Source organism: Artemia sp. Qi Xiang Cuo, chromosome 5, assembly GCF_049724085.1.
Source record: "Artemia sp. Qi Xiang Cuo chromosome 5, ASM4972408v1, whole genome shotgun sequence".
Classification (NCBI taxonomy): Eukaryota; Metazoa; Arthropoda; class Branchiopoda; order Anostraca; family Artemiidae; genus Artemia; species Artemia sp. Qi Xiang Cuo.
In genome coordinates, this window is record NC_142798.1 from 76,057,202 (window position 1) to 76,080,068 (window position 22,867).

General features: G+C 33.3%; 1 protein-coding gene across 1 annotated transcript in view; it reads left to right on the top strand.

Moving 5' to 3' along the window:
* The window catches only part of LOC148952538 (uncharacterized), a 211,650-nt gene that overhangs the window by 63,856 nt on the left and 124,927 nt on the right, over window positions 1-22,867 (top strand). Inside the window, exons 7-8 of the mRNA XM_089089219.1 lie at window positions 1,374-1,498; window positions 3,579-3,697. Coding sequence (XP_088945345.1) covers window positions 1,374-1,498; window positions 3,579-3,697 — 244 coding nt within the window. The remainder of the gene's footprint in view (window positions 1-1,373; window positions 1,499-3,578; window positions 3,698-22,867) is intronic.

Genomic DNA, 22,867 nt, shown 5'->3' on the forward strand with positions numbered 1-22,867 from the left:
TGATTACTTATCAGTTTTAATCCAGTAATCGCTTAATAAATATTGTTTAATGAACACGAGCTGATCCTTAGACTAAATTGACTGTTTAATCGACATGGCAACACTGTATTTCAGCAAAAAGAACCATCATCCTGAATAGCTTCAAAGCATGCCTAATACCCGATCCCTTTTTTAACATTACAATGATTGCAGTATAGTCCATATGGACATCTATCTTTTGCCTGTGTTTTAGACCCTTATTATAGCTGGACGCGAGAACCGTGATAAGTCAAAAGAAGAATCTCTACACTTACGTTACTTGTGCAACGCAGTAGCATATATAACTACAAGCATTTTCTTAGGAAGGGGCAATAAAAGAATTAATAATAACTTGAATAAGAAGTGCCAAGAAATTCGAATACTTTAGGATTTCGGGGAGGGGTCTAGCCCTGTTACCCCCCCCCCCCCGTGTCTGTCCTGTAACCATACTTGTTTTGTTTCTTCTTAATGGAACAAAAAAAGGAAAAAGAGGACACATCAATGCTACCCATACAAAAAAGCGGTTTTCCTTGTTGCCCGAGGCTGGGCCTGTAACTTTCCGGTATGGGGCTCTTAACAATGGCCATTCTAATGGTGCAGTATTCATTTCGATGAACACCATGTTCAAGGGTTTTTTTTAGCTATCTTGCTAAATTCTCATAAATTCGTTTCTACAATAAAATTTTTCCATTAAGATTAATCGAGATCACAGTTCCCATTCCTGAATCAGCTTCAAGGCATTTTTTTTCAAAAGCGTTTTAAATGTTCGGTTACTTTTGGCTCATTCCGTTCTTTACTATATTGCAGCGAATGCCACATCCATCATAAGGTTTAGTCCAACCTGCGTATCTTTTTCCAATAATTTATAAATCCGTTTGCTCACTTTTTTCAGTTGGACGCTGTTTAGCTGAATCAAAATTCAGAGACAAACACAGTATCATATATTCAAATAACATCTATAGCTGTACTTGTTTAGTATGTTTCTTCGAAGGGTAAAGAAGCTCCCACCTCTATATTCTGTCTCCCCCTAGAACTCCAGGTGCACCAAAAATTTCAAACCAAATACACATTGCCCCCCTAGACTCTCCCCCCCCCCAAAAAAAATTTGAAGAATAACTGATTTTGATGTTTTCGTTTTAAAAACGAAATTAGAAATTATTGCGCCCTCCACCTAGTTTTTGAAAACATCTTTTTGTATATTTTCCCATAATAATATTTAATGAAAAAATACCTGCCTCCATATGTTTTTGGGAATTGGCACCCTGGTTTCTAGGCCTATAGAAGGTTGATACTACATGCGTATGCTTTCCCGATAATTTTTTTTCTTCCGTTTATTAATTTTCTTCCTTTTTCAGCTGGATACTGTATATTTGAACAGTAATTTGCAGAAGGCTTTTCTACGAAGCCGAGTGGAGGGTTTTGCAAATGGAAGTCTCATAGTCTTTTTTGGTCTCTTGTTAGATAGAAGGAAATTCCCAAGGTGATTATGATGCAAGACTCTGCTTTATATTTAGAATATTCGCTTTGCTGATATTTGAAATATTATTTATTTGTTTATTTCTAACCCATCAGACAATACAAAAGACGGAGTACAAAATAGAGAAAAGGAAAGAAAAACAGGAATAAGAAAAAAAAGACATCACAACGTTTATGAGAACAATTAATAAAGAACATCTACAAAATACTGAACAACTGTTACATATATACAACTTTAAACTTCACTGTATAAGAAGGGGATACCATGGATGGAAACTTATTTTGCGGTTATGTTACGTTTACGTTTTCCAACTATTTTACGATAACATTGAACAAAGTTCAAACAAATGTTACTTTAATGCTAATATTACGTATTAATAAAAATAAATTTTATTATAAGCCAAACGAGGCCATGTAAAACAGTACTCGATAATACACCTCACAATAAATAATAATTTATTCATTGCCATTTAAAAAATGGAAATTGGAATGACTAAAAAAAAAAGGAATAAACGCTTAAAAAAAGGAAACACCAAATGAGTAAGGGTACTTTGGGCGGGCAGATACTTTTAGGTACCGTGGCGTAGTATTCCAGTAAGCTCCGCAAGTTTTAAACCGATGTCGTTGAGTCCGTAAACAGATATGAGGTTTCGATTTATAAACCATGGAGGTAGATACGAGTATAATGAAAACGGAAATAATATGGTTAGATTGATAGGCTACCTTTGCTATAAGGAAATTATAGCAACGAAAAGAAACAAAACCGTTATAGTTAACCGTTCGTTATAGTTAACGAACGGTTATAGTTATAGTTAACGATAGTTATAGTTGAACCGTTCGTTATAGTTAACGAAAAGAAACAAAACCGAGCGGTCGGTAAAAACTGAATACACATTAGCCAAGTATTTTCTATTACATCCATTTTTTTTGGCTAAAATTCTGGAACAATTAAAAACAAAATTTAAAACCATAAATATTAGTCTTCCCTCCCCTCCTAACAAAAACAACAACAAAACACAAACTTAAAGTACTCTGAGTTCCTTGCCAATTCATTGAAATATTTATTAACCTTAGCCATTGTCCTTTTTAAAGTCATCTGCAGGATCCCTAGGAACTCAAGGGTATCACCCAAAAAAAGTTTACTTAATGCGAAAGCTTTATCGATAATATTACTTTATTGAAGATTTTATTTTATTGATAGTAAAATGTCCAATACGAATTCACAAGAAATTTCTGATTGGTTATGTATTTGAGGAAAATTTATTATATCGACATCACCCACTAGTCGCGTTTAGGTGCAAGCAATTCGAAAGGTGTTATCTCACAATTTTTTTAAAAACTGATATGTATAGCCTAACCCATTAAACTAGATAAGTTCTATTGTCTGAATAGTTGTATACTTTATTCGAAAAAAAAATAATCCAAGATGTATTATATCCTCTTTTCTCACTCACTGAAATAGCTGGGAAATACAGCTTCCACTACTACCACCACTACTATTAAGAACCCAATGTAGCACCAGGCTGCGCACGTTCCTCTTCCATCCCAATCTATTCAAAGTCTCCCTCTTTAAACCCTCCCAAGAAGTTCCAATTTTTATTCTGTTTTATTTAGCTCTCAAAGTATTCAAAAGCTCCCGTTTTTTTTTTTCCAAAATGCACTGTATTTTCTTTTCTCACTCACGCAAATAGTTGAGAAACAGAGCTTTAATGTTAATTGTTTCCCACATCTTTGATACCTAAGAAAAGTTCTACAACAAGGATTAACTAAAGGTAAAGCAGCTTAAACCTGCTTTTTGTTCTTGTTTTTTTTTTTTGAAGATGTATGCTATAAAACATATTGTGTTTTGAGCCTAAATGGGATAAAGTAGATAACGGTTGGTAAGTTTTACTGACATCCAGGGGTGAAGCTCCAACATTTTCGTTGGGGGGAGGGGGCAAGAGGGGTTTCTATTCGAAGAGTCAAGGGGCATGGGCTATATAATAATTTTGTCTCCAAATTTTTGGGGGCAACTGCCCCTCTTGCCACCCCACCTCCTAAAATAACGCCACTGCTGACATCTATTAAAAACTTTTAAATTTTAGCCACGCAAGTGTATCTGCCAAAACAGTGAAAGAGATCTTGGTACAAGAAGCGATGGCATTCAAACCAGTCAGCTTTAAACCACCTTTAAGTATTGATATCGACACAATTGAAATACGTCGTAAGTAGATACCTCTATAATACTCTATAATAGTGCTTGTATGGTAAACCCCCTACCGCTCAAGTTGTTCATTCATTGACGCATTATAGAACTGTTTTTTTTTGTTAGTTTCTTTCTGCTTAGCGTGAGACAAGACAAAAAGAAGTGACAGAATAGATGGAAAATATATAATTTGGGCTGTAGATTTGCACATCAGGGGTGGGATGGGGGGGGGGGGGTAAAGTATTTGGACAGTGTGAAGTTAGAAAACGATTCTTACTTCATAATATACAGAATAATTGTACCAAACAAATTAGGCATGCAGGCCCGCCCACCCCCTAATGTGCTAATATATACCCCAAATTTGTTTCTAAAGTATTAAATTTTTATCATATTTAGGTATATTTCATTAGGATTGAGCGTCAGAGAAACATATTAAAATAATATTAGGTAGGGGCTGTATCATAAAAATAGTAATTGTTATACAGATAAGTTTAGCATTATTTTTCGACCACATTCGTTACCGAACAGAATTCATTTCTTTTAAAATATTTCACAATAAACTTTTACCATTTAGATTAATCGAAATAATAAATACCGTCCCTGAATCAGTTTCAAATGATGATTCTTCCTTAGTTCACTTTTTTTTTCAAAACTTGTTTTAAATCTTCGTTTACTGTGGGCTAGAACTAATTCTTTACTAAGTTGCATCTGAGGTTGCGACCATGATATATGTGTTCTCTGCTCGCAACCTCTATACATTTCTCTAGAGAATCAAACAAGTGAAAATATAGAAAAACGGGTGTAATATCTTAAAACAAAACAGTTGAAAAAAACAAAGAAACTTTAAATAATAAAAAAATTGAAATATTTTGACTTCACATCCGGAAGTCTTTATCAACGGAAAAAAAATGAACTGAACTAAATTAAACAAAACATATAATGAAAAGGTAAACAAAACTCACATATTAATAATGTCCAATAATAATAAAAGTCACCATGCAAATAGCACCAAATCGAACAACAGTACGATAAATTAGGTTGCCTCTGGTATATCATAATGCAATACAATTGGAGTTTGGTTTGATTTCAACAATTTCTTGGTAGCGCTGGGTGGATACTGTTTTGAAAAGGGTATGCACGCACAGAAACAGTGGGACCCTTTGTAAAAATTCTCGCGTCTCAGAAACTTGCAGTTCTTCTATTGGCTTGGAATTTCACACAGGAGAACCAATCAGATGGTATTTAACTTCTTGCTCGCTTTACTGGCTTAAAATTTCACACGGGAACACAGGATAATCAATCAGATTGTAAAAAGGTGGAGTTTTTCGCCTCCACACTTTCTGAAATATGCTTAAGAAATATTGTGATTGGCCTATAGAAATGCGTCACAGACGTAAAAAATTGAAATTAAAGAACACTTTTAGAATGGAACTTAATAAAAGTAGTATCATTTTTTTTTTCGTAATCATTGTTTCGCCGCTGTATCTTGGATTTGATACAATGAAAAGTTGTTAGGTTTGTGTTCTTGTCAATAAAAATCGCTAGTAAAGAACGAACCTTAGCACATAGTAACCAAAATTTAAAAATGAGTTTTAAAAACAAACTGTCAAGTGAACATTAGTTGTCATTTGAAGTTGATTCAGGAAGGGTAACTACTATTTTGATTAATCTTAATGATACAAGTTTGTTGCAAAGGGGGAGTAGATTCTAAAAAAAGAATATTTCTTTAGGGATATGTATTTTTAATTTTCTGAGATGGTTGCTCGGAACAATCTTAGAAGAATTCTCAACGTGCCTCCTCTCATTTGTAGGTAGGTGCTTGTCTCTGGTGTTTTGGTATTCTTACAAGCACTAGTCACTAACTGACTTTTGGGATGGTTAACACGAACTATGACCGTCATATTTTCTATGAATTATCTTTCTCATTTCTACGGGTTTTGGGTAGCAAATTCATAGACAAGCTTTCTTGTATCAACACACTCTTTTCGGATAGGGGAAAATTTTCCCTCAGGAATGGATCAAAGTACTCCCATAAATATTAGAATAATTTCAAAAACTTTTAATGAAAAGTCAAATTATCTTGCATCCCTCCAAAAAGTTGGCTCTGTTCACCTAAATCTATCCAATACTATGTGTTTTTCCAAATATCTATTGACGTTTTTCATGTATTTGAAAGTGGTAAAAGCAGTAATATAAAAATAAGCAAAATCAAGAATCCCAAAACTACCATTCACGTTTATAGAATAAGAACATCCTCCGCAATTTTCTTTTTACGAAAGCGCATGAACCTAAATTTTGGCAAGATTCTTCTGGTTCTCTGATGTCACAAGCTAATTTCTACAAGCAAAAATAACTTGGATTATTGCGGTAAGCAATTGATGCCGCGGTCCTTTGAATTATAGTAATTCTTGCCTTTAGATAATTATTATAAATTAATTTAAAATGGAAAAGGGAAATTGAAAGGGAGGTAAAAACCAAATTTGTTCAAATCAAGAGGTTAGAGCTGCAACATAATTTGTTAAAAATTCAGCGAAGAGTCACCTATGGTGAAAGTTAGTTTTAAAAAACCACAATTTATGAGACCCAATTTATTTTCTAATCTGTTTGCTGAAATTGGATAAAATACGAGCTAAAAGTAGCCACTTAAGCGTAGCTATTACAAATCTTGGAAGGGATTATAGCCATCTTATGGAGAGAATTCGGCATATTTCCGAAATGTTTCGTTCGAGATCCAAGTTTGTAAAAGTGGAACCTTGTTCTACTTTTAGGATAAACCAGACTTCTCGTCCTTTCTAGGACCAATGGCCGCTGGAAAAATTTTGGAAGGTCGCTGCTCAGTCTTCAGCACCTTCGTTGGCAATTTTCAGCCAGTGTCTGTCAATTCGGCAGTCTTGTCTCTGGAAGTCTTCACAGACCTCAGTTTAAACGTCTTTTATCTCTGACCACCTCGCTTCCACTTCCAAGACGAAAGTGGTTTGCAATTTGCCCTTTTGGGAACTGCAGCCTGCAGTAAACGCAAACTGCTGCTGAAAATCTCTGGACGCTGAATACCAATAACTATGGCAACTTAATAGGAATCAGTAATTTATTGCTGCACATTATAAACGAGGTGCTCAGCCCTCCTCATTCTCGATCAAAATGCACGTGAATGCTAGGGGAGGGGTAAATATATTTTTCTAAATCTAGAGTGGAGCTGTTTCGTTTTTTCATTATTTTCAATGAAAATGCCAAAAAAGGGTATTTTTCAATGACAATACCCAAAAAAGTATTTTCAGAATTGAGGGGGAAGCGCCCCTGCCTTCTCCAACGGGCTCCGTTTAGGGGGTGGACCCAAATCTCTCTAATACTTCTTCTCATTCAAACGGACACATTCAAAAATAATGGAGTTTCATGACCTAAATTTTTTTCTCCTGTAAAATTCTGCTTCATTCTGATTTTGCTTGTTTGTGTAGGCCTAAGTCACAACTGCTGTTAGTGGTATTCGTAGAAACGTCATTTATGAAATATTTGACCTTCTTATTATTCCATACTAATTCTGGAGAATGATTCAGTGGAAGATAAACTATACAAAACTATAGTCCTACATTTATGTTAGATTTTAATCGGTTCCAGGACAGCTTTTGCCTTTTTTGTCACAAATCAGTTTGAAATCAAATGTAAAAAGGAATGAAGGTTCAGAGTAAGACCTTAAGGGCTGTTCTGATACATATTTGTCACATACAAAAAAATATTTAAAAAAGGGTTTTAAAGCTAGAAAAACTATCTTTACAGATAGATTACATATATAAATGAATATTTGTGTATTTTTCAAATGAATGTCTACATTTTAAAATTTATAACACATTAAGCAAACTAAATATAATGTCAGAGTGAAAGGTAGAGTCAAATGCTTACATAAAAACAAAACATAAAAAACATAAAACAAATCTGATTGGGGGAGGGGAGTGTACTCAAAGATTGCATCATTTATATCTTGCGATATGTTACAAACTTGCTAAGTGAGAAAAAGGTCATAAAGTCAAATGCTTACATAAAATCAAATCATAAAAACATAAAAAAATAACAATCTGATCTGAGGAAGGGGGATAAATCCAAGATTGCACGATTTATATCCTGCGATATGTTTCAAACTTGCTAAGTGGAAAAAAGATCATAGAATCAAATGCTTACATAAAAAGAAAACATAAAAAAACAGAAAACAAATCTGATTGGGGGAGGGGAGTGTACTCAAAGATTGCCTTATATATATCCTGCAATATGTTACAAACTTGCTAAGGGGGAAAAAGGTCATAGAGTCAAATGCTTACATAAAATCAAATCATAAAAACATAAAAAAATAACAATCTGATCTGAGGAAGGGGGATAACTCTAAGATTGCACGATTTATATGCTGCGATATGTTTCAAACTTGCTAAGTGGAAAAAAGATCATAGAATCAAATGCTTACAAAGAAACAAAACATAAAAAAACATAAAACAAATCTGATTGGGGGAGGGGAGTGTACTCCGAGAAAGCCTTATTTATATCCTGCGATATGTTACAAACTTGCTAAGTGGAAAAAATATCATAGAGTCAAATGCTTACATAAAAATAAAACATAAAAAAATCTGGTTGAGGGAGGGGAGTGTACTCCGAGTTTGCCTTATTTATATCCTGCGATATGTTACAAACTTGCTAAGTGGAAAAAATATCATAGAGTCAAATGCTTACATAAACATAAAACATAAAAAAAATCTGGTTCGGGGAGGGGAGTGTACTGAAAGATTGCCTTAATTATATCCTGCGATATGTTACAAACTTGCTAAGTGGGAAAAAGGTCATAGAGTCAAATGCTTACATAAAATCAAATCATAAAAACATAAAAAACTAACAATCTGATCTGAGGAAGGGGGATAACTCCAAGATTGCACGATTTATATCCTGTGATATTTTTCAAACTTGCTAAGTGGAAAGAAGATCATAGAATCAAATGCTTACATAAAAACAAAACATAAAAAAAACATAAAACAAATAGGATTGGGGAAGGGGAGTGTACTCCGAGATTGCCTTATTTATATCCTGCGATATGTTTCAAACTTGCTAAGTGGAAAAAATATCATATAGTCAAATGCTTATATAAAAATAAAACATAAAAAAATCTGGCTGGGGGAGTGGAGTGTACTCAAAGATTGCCTTAATTATATCCTCCGATATGTTACAAACTTGCTAAGTGGGAGAAAGGTCCTAGAGGCAAATGCTTACATAAAATCAAAGCATAAAACATAATAAAAATAACAATCTGATCTGAGGAAGGGGGATAACTCCAAGATTGCACGATTTATATCCTGCGATATATTTCAAACTTGCTAAGTGGAAAAAAGATCATAGAATCAAATGCTTACATAAAAATAAAACATAAAAAAATCTGGTTGGGGGAGGGGAGTGTACTCAAAAATTGCCTTAATTATATCCTTCGATATTTTACAAACTTGCTAAGTGGGAAAAAGGTCCTAGAGTCAAATGCTTACATAAAATCAAATCATAAAAACATAAAAAAATAACAATCTGATCTGAGAAAGGGGGATAACTCCAAGATTGCACGATTTATATCCTGAGATATGTTTCAAACTTGATAAGTGGAAAAAAGATCATAGAATCAAATGCTTACATAAAAAGAAAACATAAAAAAACATAAAACAAATCTGGTTGGGGGAGGGGAGTGTACTCAAAAATTGCCTTAATTATATCCTGCGATATGTTACAAACTTGCTAAGATGGAAAAAGGTCATAGAGTCAGATGCTTACATAAAATCAAAGCATAAAAACATAAGAAAATAACAATCTGATCTGAGGAAGGAGGATAACTCCAAGATTGCATGATTTATATCCTGCGATATGTTTCAAACTTGCTAAGTGGAAAAAAGATCATAGAATCAAATGCTTACATAAAAAAAAAAACAGAAAACAAATCTGATTGGGGGAGGGGAGTGTACTCAAAGATTGCCTTATATATATCCTGCAATATGTTACAAACTTGCTAAGTGGGAAAAAGGTCATAGAGTCAAATGCTTACATAAAATCAAATCATAAAAACATAGAAAATAACAATCTGATCTGAGGAAGGGGGATAAATCCAAGATTGCACGATTTATATCCTGCGATATGTTTCAAACTTGCTAAGTGGAAAAAAGATCATAGAATCAAATGCTTACATAAAAAGAAAACATAAAAAAACATAAAACAAATCTGATTGGGGGAGGGGAGTGTACTCCGAGATTGCCTTATTTATATCCTGCGATATGTTTCAAACTTGCTAAGTGGAAAAAATATCATAGAGTCAAATGCTTACATAAAAATAAAACATAAAAAAATATGGTTGGGGGAGGGGAGTGTGCTCAAAGATTGCCTTAATTATATCCTCCGATATGTTACAAACTTGCTAAGTGGGAAAAAGGTCCTAGAGTCAAATGCTTACATAAAATCAAAGCATAAAACATAAAAAAAATAACATTCTGATCTGAGGAAGGGGGATAACTCCAAGATTGCACGATTTATATCCTGCGATATGTTTCAAACTTGCTAATTGGAAAAAATATCATAGAATCAAATGCTTACATAAAATAAAACATAAAAAAATCTGGTTGGGGGAGGGGAGTGTACTCAAAGATTGCCTTAATTATATCCTGCGATATGTTACAAACTTGCTAAGTGGGAAAAAGGTCATAGAGTCAAATGCTTACATAAAATCAAATCATAAAAAAATAAAAAGATAACATTCTGATCTGAGAAAGGGGGAGAACTCCAAGATTGCACGATTTATATCCTGCGATATGTTTCAAACTTGCTAAGTGGAAAAAAGGTCATAGAATCAAATGCTTACATAAAAATAAAACATAAAACAAAACAGAAAACAAATCTGATTGGGGGAGGGGAGTGTACTCAAAGATTGCCTTATATATATCCTGCAATATGTTACAAACTTGCTAAGTTGGAAAAAGGTCATAGAGTCAAATGCTTACATAAAATCAAATCATAAAAACATAGAAAATAACAATCTGATCTGAGGAAGGGGGATAACTCCAAGATTGCACGATTTATATCCTGCGATATGTTTCAAACTTGCTAAGTGGAAAAAAGATCATAGAATCAAATGCTTACATAAAAACAAAACATACAACAAATATGATTGGGGGAGGGGAGTGTACTCCGAGATTGCCTTATTTATATCCTGCGATATGTTTCAAACTTGCTAAGTGGAAAAAATATCATAGAGTCAAATGCTTACATAAAAATAAAACATAAAAAAATATGGTTGGGGGAGTGGAATGTACTCAAAGATTGCCTTAATTATATCCTCCGATATATTACAAACTTGCTAAGTGGGAAAAAGGTCCTGGAGTCAAATGCTTACATAAAATCAAAGCAGAAAACATAAAAAAATAACAATCTGATCTGAGGAAGGGGGATAACTCCAAGATTGCACGATTTATATCCTGCGATATATTTCAAACTTGCTAAGTGGAAAAAAGATCATAGAATCAAATGCTTACATAAAAAAAAACATAAAAAAATCTGGTTGGGGGAGGGGAGTGTACTCAAAGATTGCCTTAATTATATCCTGCGATATATTACAAACTTGCTAAGTGGGAAAAAGGTCCTAGAGTCAAATGCTTACATAAAATCAAATCATAAAAACATAAAAAGATAACAATCTGATCTGAGGAAGGGGGATAACTCCAAGATTGCACGATTTATATCCTGCGATATGTTTCAAACTTGCTAAGTGGAAAAAAGATCATAGAATCAAATGCTTACATAAAAACAAAACATAAAAAAACATAAAACAAATCTGATTGGGGGAGGGGAGTGTACTCCGAGATTGCCTTATTTATATCCTGTGATATGTTTCAAACTTGCTAAGTGGAAAAAATATCATATTCAAATGCTTACATAAAAATAAAACATAAAAAATCTGGTTGGGGGAGGGGAGTCTACTCAGAGATTGCCTTATTTATATCCTGCTATATGTTTCAAACTTGCTAAGTGGAAAAAATATCATAGAGTCAAATGCTTACATAAAAATAAAAAATAAAAAATCTGGTTGGGGGAGGGGAGTGTACTCCGAGATTGCCTTATTTATATCCTGCGATATGTTACAAACTTGCTAAGTGGAAAAAATATCTTAGAGTCAAATGCTTACATAAAAATAAAACATAAAAAAAAAATCTGGTTGGGGGAGGGGAGTGTAAAATCTGATTGGGGGAGGGGAGTGTACTAAAAAATTGCCTTATTTATATCCTGCGATATCTTTCAAACTTGCTAAGTGGAAAAAATATCATAGAGTCAAATGCTTACATAAAAATAAAACATAAAAAATATGGTTGGGGGAGTGGAGTGTACTCAAAGATTGCCTTAATTATATCCTCCGATATGTTACAAACTTGCTAAGTGGGAAAAAGGTCCTAGAGTCAAATGCTTACATAAAATCAAAGCATAAAACATAAAAAAATAACAATCTGATCTGAGGAAGGGGGATAACTCCAAGATTGCACGATTTATATCCTGCGATATATTTCAAACTTGCTAAGTGGAAAAAAGATCATAGAATCAAATGCTTACATAAAATAAAACATAAAAAAATCTGGTTGGGGGAGGGGAGTGTACTCAAAGATTGCCTTAATTATATCCTGCGATATGTTACAAACTTGCTAAGTGGGAAAAAGGTCCTAGAGTCAAATGCTTACATAAAATCAAATCATAAAAACATAAAAAGATAACAATCTGATCTGAGGAAGGGGGATAACTCCAAGATTGCACGATTTATATCCTGCGATATGTTTCAAACTTGCTAAGTGGAAAAAAGATCATAGAATCAAATGCTTACATAAAAACAAAACATAAAAAACATAAAACAAATCTGATTGGGGGAGGGGAGTTTACTCTGAGATTGCCTTATTTATATCCTGCGATATGTTTCAAACTTGCTAAGTGGAAAAAATATAATAGTCAAATGCTTACATAAAAATAAAACATAAAAAATCTGGTTGGGGGAGGGGAGTCTACTCCGAGATTGCCTTATTTATATCCTGCGATATGTTTCAAACTTGCTAAGGGGAAAAAATATCATAGAGTCAAATGCTTACATAAAAATAAAAAATAAAAAATCTGGTTGGGGGAGGGGAGTATACTCCGAGATTGCCTTATTTATATCCTGCGATATGTTACAAACTTGCTAAGTGGAAAAAATATCATAGAGTCAAATGCATACATAAAAATAAAACATAAAAAAAAAATCTGGTTGGGGGAGGGGAGTGTACTCAAAAATTGCCTTAATTATATCCTGCGATATGTTACAAACTTGCTAAGTGGGAAAAAGGTCATAGAGTCAAATGCTTACATAAAATCAAATCATAAAAAAATAACAATCTGATCTGAGGAAGGGGGATAACTCCAAGATTGCACGATTTATATCCTGCGATATGTTTCAAACTTGCTAAGTGGAAAAAAGATCATAGAATCAAATGCTTACATAAAAACAAAACATAAAAAACATAAAAAAAATCTGGTTGGGGGAGGGGAGTTTACTCTGAGATTGCCTTATTTATATCCTGCGATATGTTTCAAACTTCCTAAGTGGAAAAAATATCATAGAGTCAAATGCTTACATAAAAATAAAACATAAAAAAATCTGGTTGGGGGAGGGGAGTCTACTCCGAGATTGCCTTATTTATATCCTGCGATATGTTTCAAACTTGCTAAGTGGAAAAAATATCATAGAGTCAAATGCTTACATACAAATAAAAAATAAAAAATCTGGTTGGGGGAGGGGAGTGTACTCCGAGATTGCCTTATTTATATCCTGCGATATGGTACAAACTTGCTAAGTGGAAAAAATATCATAGAGTCAAATGCATACATAAAAATAAAACATAAAAAAAAAATCTGGGTGGGGGAGGGGAGTGTACTCAAAAATTGCCTTAATTATATCCTGCGATATGTTACAAACTTGCTAAGTGGGAAAAAGGTCATAGAGTCAAATGCTTACATAAAATCAAATCATAAAAACATAAAAAAATAACAATCTGATCTGAGGAAGGGGGATAACTCCAAGATTGCACGATTTATATCCTGCGATATGTTTCAAACTTGCTAAGTGGAAAAAAGGTCATAGAATCAAATGCTTACATAAAAACAAAACATAAAAAACATAAAACAAATCTGATTGGGGGAGGGGAGTGTACTCTGAGATTGCCTTATTTATATCCTGCCTTATGTTTCAAACTTGCTAAGTGGAAAAAATATCATAGAGTCAAATGCTTACATAAAAATAAAAAATAAAAAAATCTGGTTGGGGGAGGGGAGTGTACTCAAAGATTGCCTTAATTATATCCTGCGATATGTTACAAACTTTATAAGTGGGAAAAAGGTCCTAGAGTCAAATGCTTACATAAAATCAAAGCATAAAACATAAAAAAAACAACAATCCGATCTGAGGAAGGGGAATAACTATAAGATTGCACGATTTATATCCTGCGATATGTTTCAAACTTGCTAAGTGAAAAAATATCATAGAGTCAAATGCTTACATAAAAATAAAACATAAAAAACACAAAACAAATCAGATTGGGGGAGGGGAGTATACTTCAAGATTGCCTTATTTATATTCTGCGATATGTTACAAACTTGCTAAGTGGGCAAAGGGCCATAGAGTCAAATGCTTACATAAAATCAAAGCATAAAACATAAAAAAAACAATCTGATCTGAGGAAGGGGGATAACTCCATGATTGCACGATTTATATCCTGCGATGTGTTTCAAACTTGCTAACTGGAAAAAAAATCATAGAGTAAAATGCTTAAATAAAAACAAAACATAAAAAACATAAACCAAATCGGATTGGGGGAGGGGAGTATACTCCAAGATTGCCTTATTTATATCCTGCGGTATGTTACAAACTTGCTAAGTGGGAAAAGGGCCATAGAGTCAAATGCTTACATAAAATCAAATCATAAAAATATAAAAAAAACAACAATCTGATCTGCGGAAGGGGAATAACTCCAAGATTGTACGATTTATATCCTGCGATATGTTTTAAACTTGCTAAGTGAAAAAATATCATAGAGTCAAATGCTTACATAAAAATAAAACATAAAAAAAAATCTGTTTGGGGGAGGGGAGTGTACTCAAAAATTGCCTTAATTATATCCTGCGATATGTTTCAAACTTGCTAAGTGGAAAAAATATCATAGTCAAATGCTTACATAAAAATAAAACATAAAAAATCTGGTTGGGGGAGGGGAGTCTACTCAGAGATTGCCTTATTTATATCCTGCTATATGTTTCAAACTTGCTAAGGGGAAAAAATATCATAGAGTCAAATGCTTACATAAAAATAAAAAATAAAAAATCTGGTTGGGGGAGGGGAGTGTACTCAGAGATTGCCTTATTTATATCCTGCGATATGTTACAAACTTGCTAAGTGGAAAAAATATCATAGAGTCAAATGCATACATAAAAATAAAACATAAAAAAAAAATCTGGTTGGGGGAGGGGAGTGTACTCAAAAATTGCCTTAATTATATCCTGCGATATGTTACAAACTTGCTAAGTGGGAAAAAGGTCATAGAGTCAAATGCTTACATAAAATCAAATCATAAAAACATAAAAAAATAACAATCTGATCTGAGGAAGGGGGATAAATCCAAGATTGCACGATTTATATCCTGCGATATGTTTCAAACTTGCTAAGTGGAAAAAAGGTCATAGAATCAAATGCTTACATAAAAAGAAAACATAAAAAACATAAAACAAATCTGATTGGGGGAGGGGAGTTTACTCTGAGATTGCCTTATTTATATCCTGCGATATGTTTCAAACTTCCTAAGTGGAAAAAATATCATAGAATCAAATGCTTACATAAAAATAAAACATAAACAAATCTGGTTGGGGGAGGGGAGTGTACTCAAAGATTGCCTTAATTATATCGTGCGATATGTTACAAACTTGCTAAGTGGGAAAAAGGTCCTAGAGTCAAATGCTTACATAAAATCAAATCATAAAACATAAAAAAAAAAATAATCTGATCTGAGGAAGGGGAATAACTATAAGATTGCACGATTTATATCCTGCGATATGTTTCAAACTTGCTAAGTGAAAAAATATCATAGAGTCAAATGCTTACATAAAAATAAAACATAAAAAACACAAAACAAATCAGATTAGGGGAGGGGAGTATACTTCAAGATTGCCTTATTTATATCCTGCGATATGTTACAAACTTGCTAAGTGGGCAAAGGGCCATAGAGTCAAATGCTTACATAAAATCAAATCATAAAACATAAAAAAGAACAATCTGATCTGAGGAAGGGGGATAACTCCATGATTGCACGATTTATATCCTGCGATGTGTTTCAAACTTGCTAACTGGAAAAAAAATCATAGAGTAAAATGCTTAAATAAAAACAAAACATAAAAAACATAAAACAAATCGGATTGGGGGAGGGGAGTATACTCCAAGATTGCCTTATTTATATCCTGCGGTATGTCACAAACTTGCTAAGTGGGAAAAGGGCCATAGAGTCAAATGCTTACATAAAATCAAATCATAAAAATATAAAAAAAACAACAATCTGATCTGCGGAAGGGGAATAACTCCAAGATTGTACGATTTATATCTTGCGATATGTTTTAAACTTGCTAAGTGAAAAAATATCATAGAGTCAAATGCTTACATAAAAATAAAACATAAAAAAAAATCTGGTTGGGGGAGGGGAGTGTACTCAAAAATTGCCTTAATTATATCCTGCGATATGTTACAAACTTGCTAAGTGGGGAAAAGGTCATAGAGTCAAATGGTTACATAAAATCAAATCATAAAAACATAAAAAAATAACAATCTGATCTGAGGAAGGGGGATAACTCCAAGATTGCACGATTTATATCCTGCGATATGTTTCAAACTTGCTAAGTGGAAAAAAGATCATAGAATCAAATGCTTACTTAAAAACAAAACATAAGAAAAAAACATAAAACAAATCTGATTGGGGGAGGGGAGGGTACTCCGAGATTGCCTTATTTATATCCTGCTATATGTTACAAACTTGCTAAGTGTGAAAAAGGTCATAGATTCAAATGCTTACATAAAATCAAATCATAAAAACATAAAAAATAACAATCTGATCTGAGGAAGGGGGATAAGTCCAAGATTGCATGATTTATATCCTGCGATATGTTTCAAACTTGCTAAGTGAAAAAAAGATCATAGAGTCAAATGCTTACATAAAAACAAAACATAAAAAAACAAAAAAAATCTGATTGGGGGAGGGAGTGTACTCCAAGATTGCCTTATTTATTACCTACGATGTGTTACAAACTTGCTAAGTGGAAAAAGGTCCTAGAGTCAAATGCTTACATAAAATCAAATCATAGAAACATAAAAAAAATAACAATCTGATCTGAGGAAGGGGGATAAGTCCAAGATTGCACGATTTATATCCTGCGATATGTTTCAAACTTGCTAAGTGGGACAAAGATCATAGAATCAAATGCTTACATAAAAACAAAACATAAAAAAAAAATAAAAAAAATCTGTTTGGGGGAGGGGAGTGTACTCCGAGATTGCCTTATTTATATCCTGCGATATGTTACAAACTTGCTAAGTGGGAAAAAGGTCATAGAGTCAAATGCTTACATAAAATCAAATCATAAAAACATAAAAAAATAACAATCGGATCTGAGGAAGGGGGATAAGTCCAAGATTGCACGATTTATATCCTGCGACATGTTTCAAACTTGCTAAGTGAAAAAAAGATCATAGAGTCAAATGCTTACATAAAACAAAACATAAAAAAAAAAAAAAAAATCTGATTGGGAGAGGGAGTGTACTCCAAGATTGCCTTATTTATAACCTGCGATATGTTACAAACTTGCTAAGTGGGAAAAAGGTCCTAGAGTCAAATGCTTACATAAAATCAAATCATAAAAACATAAAAAAAAATAACAATCTGATCTGAGGAAGGGGGATAAGTCCAAGATTGCACGATTTATATCCTGCGATATGTTTCAAACTTGCCAAGTTAGAAAAAGATCATAGAGTCAAATGCTTACATAAAAACAAAACATAAAATAAAATCTGATTGGGGGAGGGGAGTGTACTAAAAAATTGTCTTATTTATATCCTGCGATATCTTTCAAACTTGCTAAGTGGAAAAAATATCATAGAGTCAAATGCTTACATAAAAATAAAACATAAAAAAATATGGTTGGGGGAGTGGAGTGTACTCAAAGATTGCCTTAATTATATCCTCCGATATGTTACAAACTTGCTAAGTGGGAAAAAGGTCCTAGAGTCAAATGCTTACATAAAATCAAAGCATAAAACATAAAAAAAAACAATCTGATCTGAGGAAGGGGGATAACTCCAAGATTGCACGATTTATATCCTGCGATATGTTTCAAACTTGCTAAGTGGAAAAAAGATCATAGAATCAAATGCTTACATAAAAACAAAACATAAAAAAACATAAAACAAATCTGATTGGGGGAGGGGAGTGTACTCCGAGATTGCCTTATTTATATCCTGAGATATGTTTCAAACTTGCTAAGTGGAAAAAATATCATAGTCAAATGCTTACATAAAAATAAAACATAAAAAATCTGGTTGGGGGAGGGGAGTCTACTCCGAGATTGCCTTATTTATATCCTGCGATATGTTTCAAACTTGCTAAGTGGAAAAAATATCATAGAGTCAAATGCTTACATAAAAATAAAAAATAAAAAATCTGGTTGGGGGAGGGGAGTGTACTCCGAGATTGCCTTATTTATATCCTGCGATATGGTACAAACTTGCTAAGTGGAAAAAATATCATAGAGTCAAATGCATACATAAAAATAAAACATAAAAAAAAATCTGGTTGGGGGAGGGGAGTGTACTCAAAAATTGCCTTAATTATATCCTGCGATATGTTACAAACTTGCTAAGTGGGAAAAAGGTCATAGAGTCAAATGCTTACATAAAATCAAATCATAAAAACATAAAAAAATAACAATCTGATCTGAGGAAGGGTGATAACTCCTAGATTGCACGATTTATATCCTGCGATATGTTTCAAACTTGCTAAGTGGAAAAAAGGTCATAGAATCAAATGCTTACATAAAAACAAAACATAAAAAACATAAAACAAATCTGATTGGGGGAGGGGAGTTTACTCAGAGATTGCCTTATTTATATCCTGCGATATGTTTCAAACTTCCTAAGTGGAAAAAATATCATAGAGTCAAATGCTTACATAAAAATAAAACATAAAAAAATCTGGTTGGGGGAGGGGAGTGTACTCAAAGATTGCCTTAATTATATCCTGCGATATGTTACAAACTTGCTAAGTGGGAAAAAGGTCCTAGAGTCAAATGCTTACATAAAATCAAAGCATAAAACATAAAAAAAAAATAATCTGATCTGAGGAAGGGGAATAACTATAAGATTGCACGATTTATATCCTGCGATATGTTTCAAACTTGCTAAGTGAAAAAATATCATAGAGTCAAATGCTTACATAAAAATAAAACATAAAAAACACAAAACAAATCAGATTAGGGGAGGGGAGTATACTTCAAGATTGCCTTATTTATATCCTGCGATATGTTACAAACTTGCTAAGTGGGCAAAGGGCCATAGAGTCAAATGCTTACATAAAATCAAAGCATAAAACATAAAAAAGAACAATCTGATCTGAGGAAGGGGGATAACTCAATGATTGCACGATTTATATCCTGCGATGTGTTTCAAACTTGCTAACTGGAAAAAAAATCATAGAGTAAAATGCTTAAATAAAAACAAAACATAAAAAACATAAAACAAATCTGATTTGGGGAGGGGAGTATACTCCAAGATTGCCTTATTTATATCCTGCGGTATGTTACAAACTTGCTAAGTGGGAAAAGGGCCATAGAGTCAAATGCTTACATAAAATCAAATCATAAAAATATAAAAAAAACAACAATCTGATCTGCGGAAGGGGAATAACTCCAAGATTGTACGATTTATATCTTGCGATATGTTTTAAACTTGCTAAGTGAAAAAATATCATAGAGTCAAATGCTTACATAAAAATAAAACATAAAAAAAAATCTGGTTGGGGGAGGGGAGTGTACTCAAAAATTGCCTTAATTATATCCTGCGATATGTTACAAACTTGCTAAGTGGGGAAAAGGTCATAGAGTCAAATGGTTACATAAAATCAAATCATAAAAACATAAAAAAATAACAATCTGATCTGAGGAAGGGGGATAACTCCAAGATTGCACGATTTATATCCTGCGATATGTTTCAAACTTGCTAAGTGGAAAAAAGATCATAGAATCAAATGCTTACTTAAAAACAAAACATAAGAAAAAAACATAAAAAAAATCTGATTGGGGGAGGGGAGTGTACTCCGAGATTGCCTTATTTATATCCTGCTATATGTTACAAACTTGCTAAGTGGGAAAAAGGTCATAGAGTCAAATGCTTACATAAAATCAAATCATAAAAACATAAAAAATAACAATCTGATCTGAGGAAGGGGGATAAGTCCAAGATTGCATGATTTATATCCTGCGATATGTTTCAAACTTGCTAAGTGAAAAAAAGATCATAGAGTCAAATGCTTACATAAAAACAAAACATAAAAAAACAAAAAAAAATCTGATTGGGGGAGGGAGTGTACTCCAAGATTGCCTTATTTATTACCTACGATATGTTACAAACTTGCTAAGTGGAAAAAGGTCCTAGAGTCAAATGCTTACATAAAATCAAATCATAGAAACATAAAAAAAATAACAATCTGATCTGAGGAAGGGGGATAAGTCCAAGATTGCACGATTTATATCCTGCGATATGTTTCAAACTTGCTAAGTGGGAAAAAGATCATAGAATCAAATGCTTACATAAAAACAAAACATAAAAAAAACATAAAAAAAATCTGTTTGGGGGAGGGGAGTGTACTCCGAGATTGCCTTATTTATATCCTGCGATATGTTACAAACTTGATAAGTGGGAAAAAGGTCATAGAGTCAAATGCTTAAATAAAATCAAATCATAAAAAAATAAAAAAATAACAATCGGATCTGAGGAAGGGGGATAAGTCCAAGATTGCACGATTTATATCCTGCGACATGTTTCAAACTTGCTAAGTGAAAAAAAGATCATAGAGTCAAATGCTTACATAAAACAAAACATAAAAAAACAAAAAAAAATCTGATTGGGAGAGGGAGTGTACTCCAAGATTGCCTTATTTATAACCTGCGATATGTTACAAACTTGCTAAGTGGGAAAAAGGTCCTAGAGTCAAATGCTTACATAAAATCAAATCATAAAAACATAAAAAAAATAACAATCTGATCTGAGGAAGGGGGATAAGTCCAAGATTGCACGATTTATATCCTGCGATATGTTTCAAACTTGCCAAGTTAGAAAAAGATCATAGAGTCAAATGCTTACATAAAAACAAAACATAAAATAAAATCTGATTGGGGGAGGGGAGTGTACTAAAAAATTGTCTTATTTATATCCTGCGATATGTTGCAAACTTGCTAAGTGGAAAAAAAGGTCATAGAGTCAAATACTTACATAAAAATAAATCATAAAAACATACAAAAAAATAAAAATTCTAATTTAGGAAGGGGGGGGGGGGGGCAACTACAAGATTGCCTGATTTATATCCTGCGAGATGTTTCAAACGTGCCAAATGGAAAAAAAAGGTCATAGAATCAAATGCTTATTTTGCAGATAGCGAAATGATTTTTTAGCGATTTATCGATGATTTAGCGATTTTTTAGCTTGTATTTTTTGTTGTATGTTCTATAGAAAAGCAAAAAAAGAAGCGGTTTCTCACGTTTTTCTGTTTGGTACTATTTGGGGCAAATTGCCCTAATACATGATAATCAAATGACCTAATACAAATTATCCGAAATGCATATAATTTTTTAGTTTATTTATTAATGAATATGTTAATGTTGACTGAATGACCATATTTTAAACAGTTTGCTGTACAGAAAGTGCGGTTCAATCTCGCTTCCTAGGGCTATAATGTGAGAGAGGATGAGATGGGTAGAGCGCTTTTTTCGCATGAAGGATGACAGATTGCCAAAGATTGCCCTTTTCGGCCAACCGTCTAGGGCTAAACAAAAAGCAGATCGTCCTTGGTTTGGGTGCATGGGTGTCGCAAGGAAAGATTTAAGGGAAATGAGAACTACCTGGCCGTAGGGAGCATGGCCGTATCCAGGGGGGTCTAGGGGTTTTGAACCCCCCCCCCTGAAATGTTTGTCTGACTCTTAAAAACGTAACAAAAATGGGCATAAACAAATTTTGTATGCGTTTTTTTTTGTGTAACCCCCCCCCCCAAAAAAAAAGAAAAACCAGAATTTTTTTTAAGTAAAACCCCCTCCGAAAAATAATCCTGGATACGGCCCTGCCTGGGAGGGTGTAAAGAGGGAAACTTTGAATAGATTGGGATGGAGGAGGACCTTACGTAGATCTATTGGTCTCAGGTGGCATGGTCCTGCGGTGAGTTGTTAGTAATAGGCTATCAGTAGTAGTTAATGTTGTATGCGTGTATGTGCCTTTACCTCGTTTGATTTTTATCTTATTTTGTCATTGACTTTGCTTCGTTTAGATTTTGTTCTTATTTTGTCCTTGATTTATTTATAATTTTGTGTTCTTATTTGATTGTTATTGTCTTTGACGACATTTGTCTCTTACTAGGCTACAATTTGTCATTATTTTCGTCGTTCTGCTAGTTTAAATATTCGTTTTTTTGTTTTATTTTCCATTCTTTTTTCCATGTTATGCTCAGTCCTTTTCAAGTTATTATAGACGAGTTTTCAATTAAATAAATAAATAAGTCCCCTTAGATATACTTCTGCTCCCTAACCATCTCGGTTTGTTCACCCATAGTACTTATCACAAATAGTGACAGGATACCAAACATACCAATTTCGTGCATTTTTTTTTAATTTAATAAAGTTCAATGACTTTGTGTAGTTTCAATGATTTTTATGTTTCTCATAAATCCTTCACTAATTACGCGCATTACTAATTTGGTTAGGCTGAGGTTAAAAGAGCCAGATGGAGTCCGTTATTTTCTTGTAATGCAAACCAATAGGAAATACGTCGTTTCTGAGCTTGCAAAAACTGCTGAAGTTAAGGCTAAGAATTTAAATCGAGTACAATGG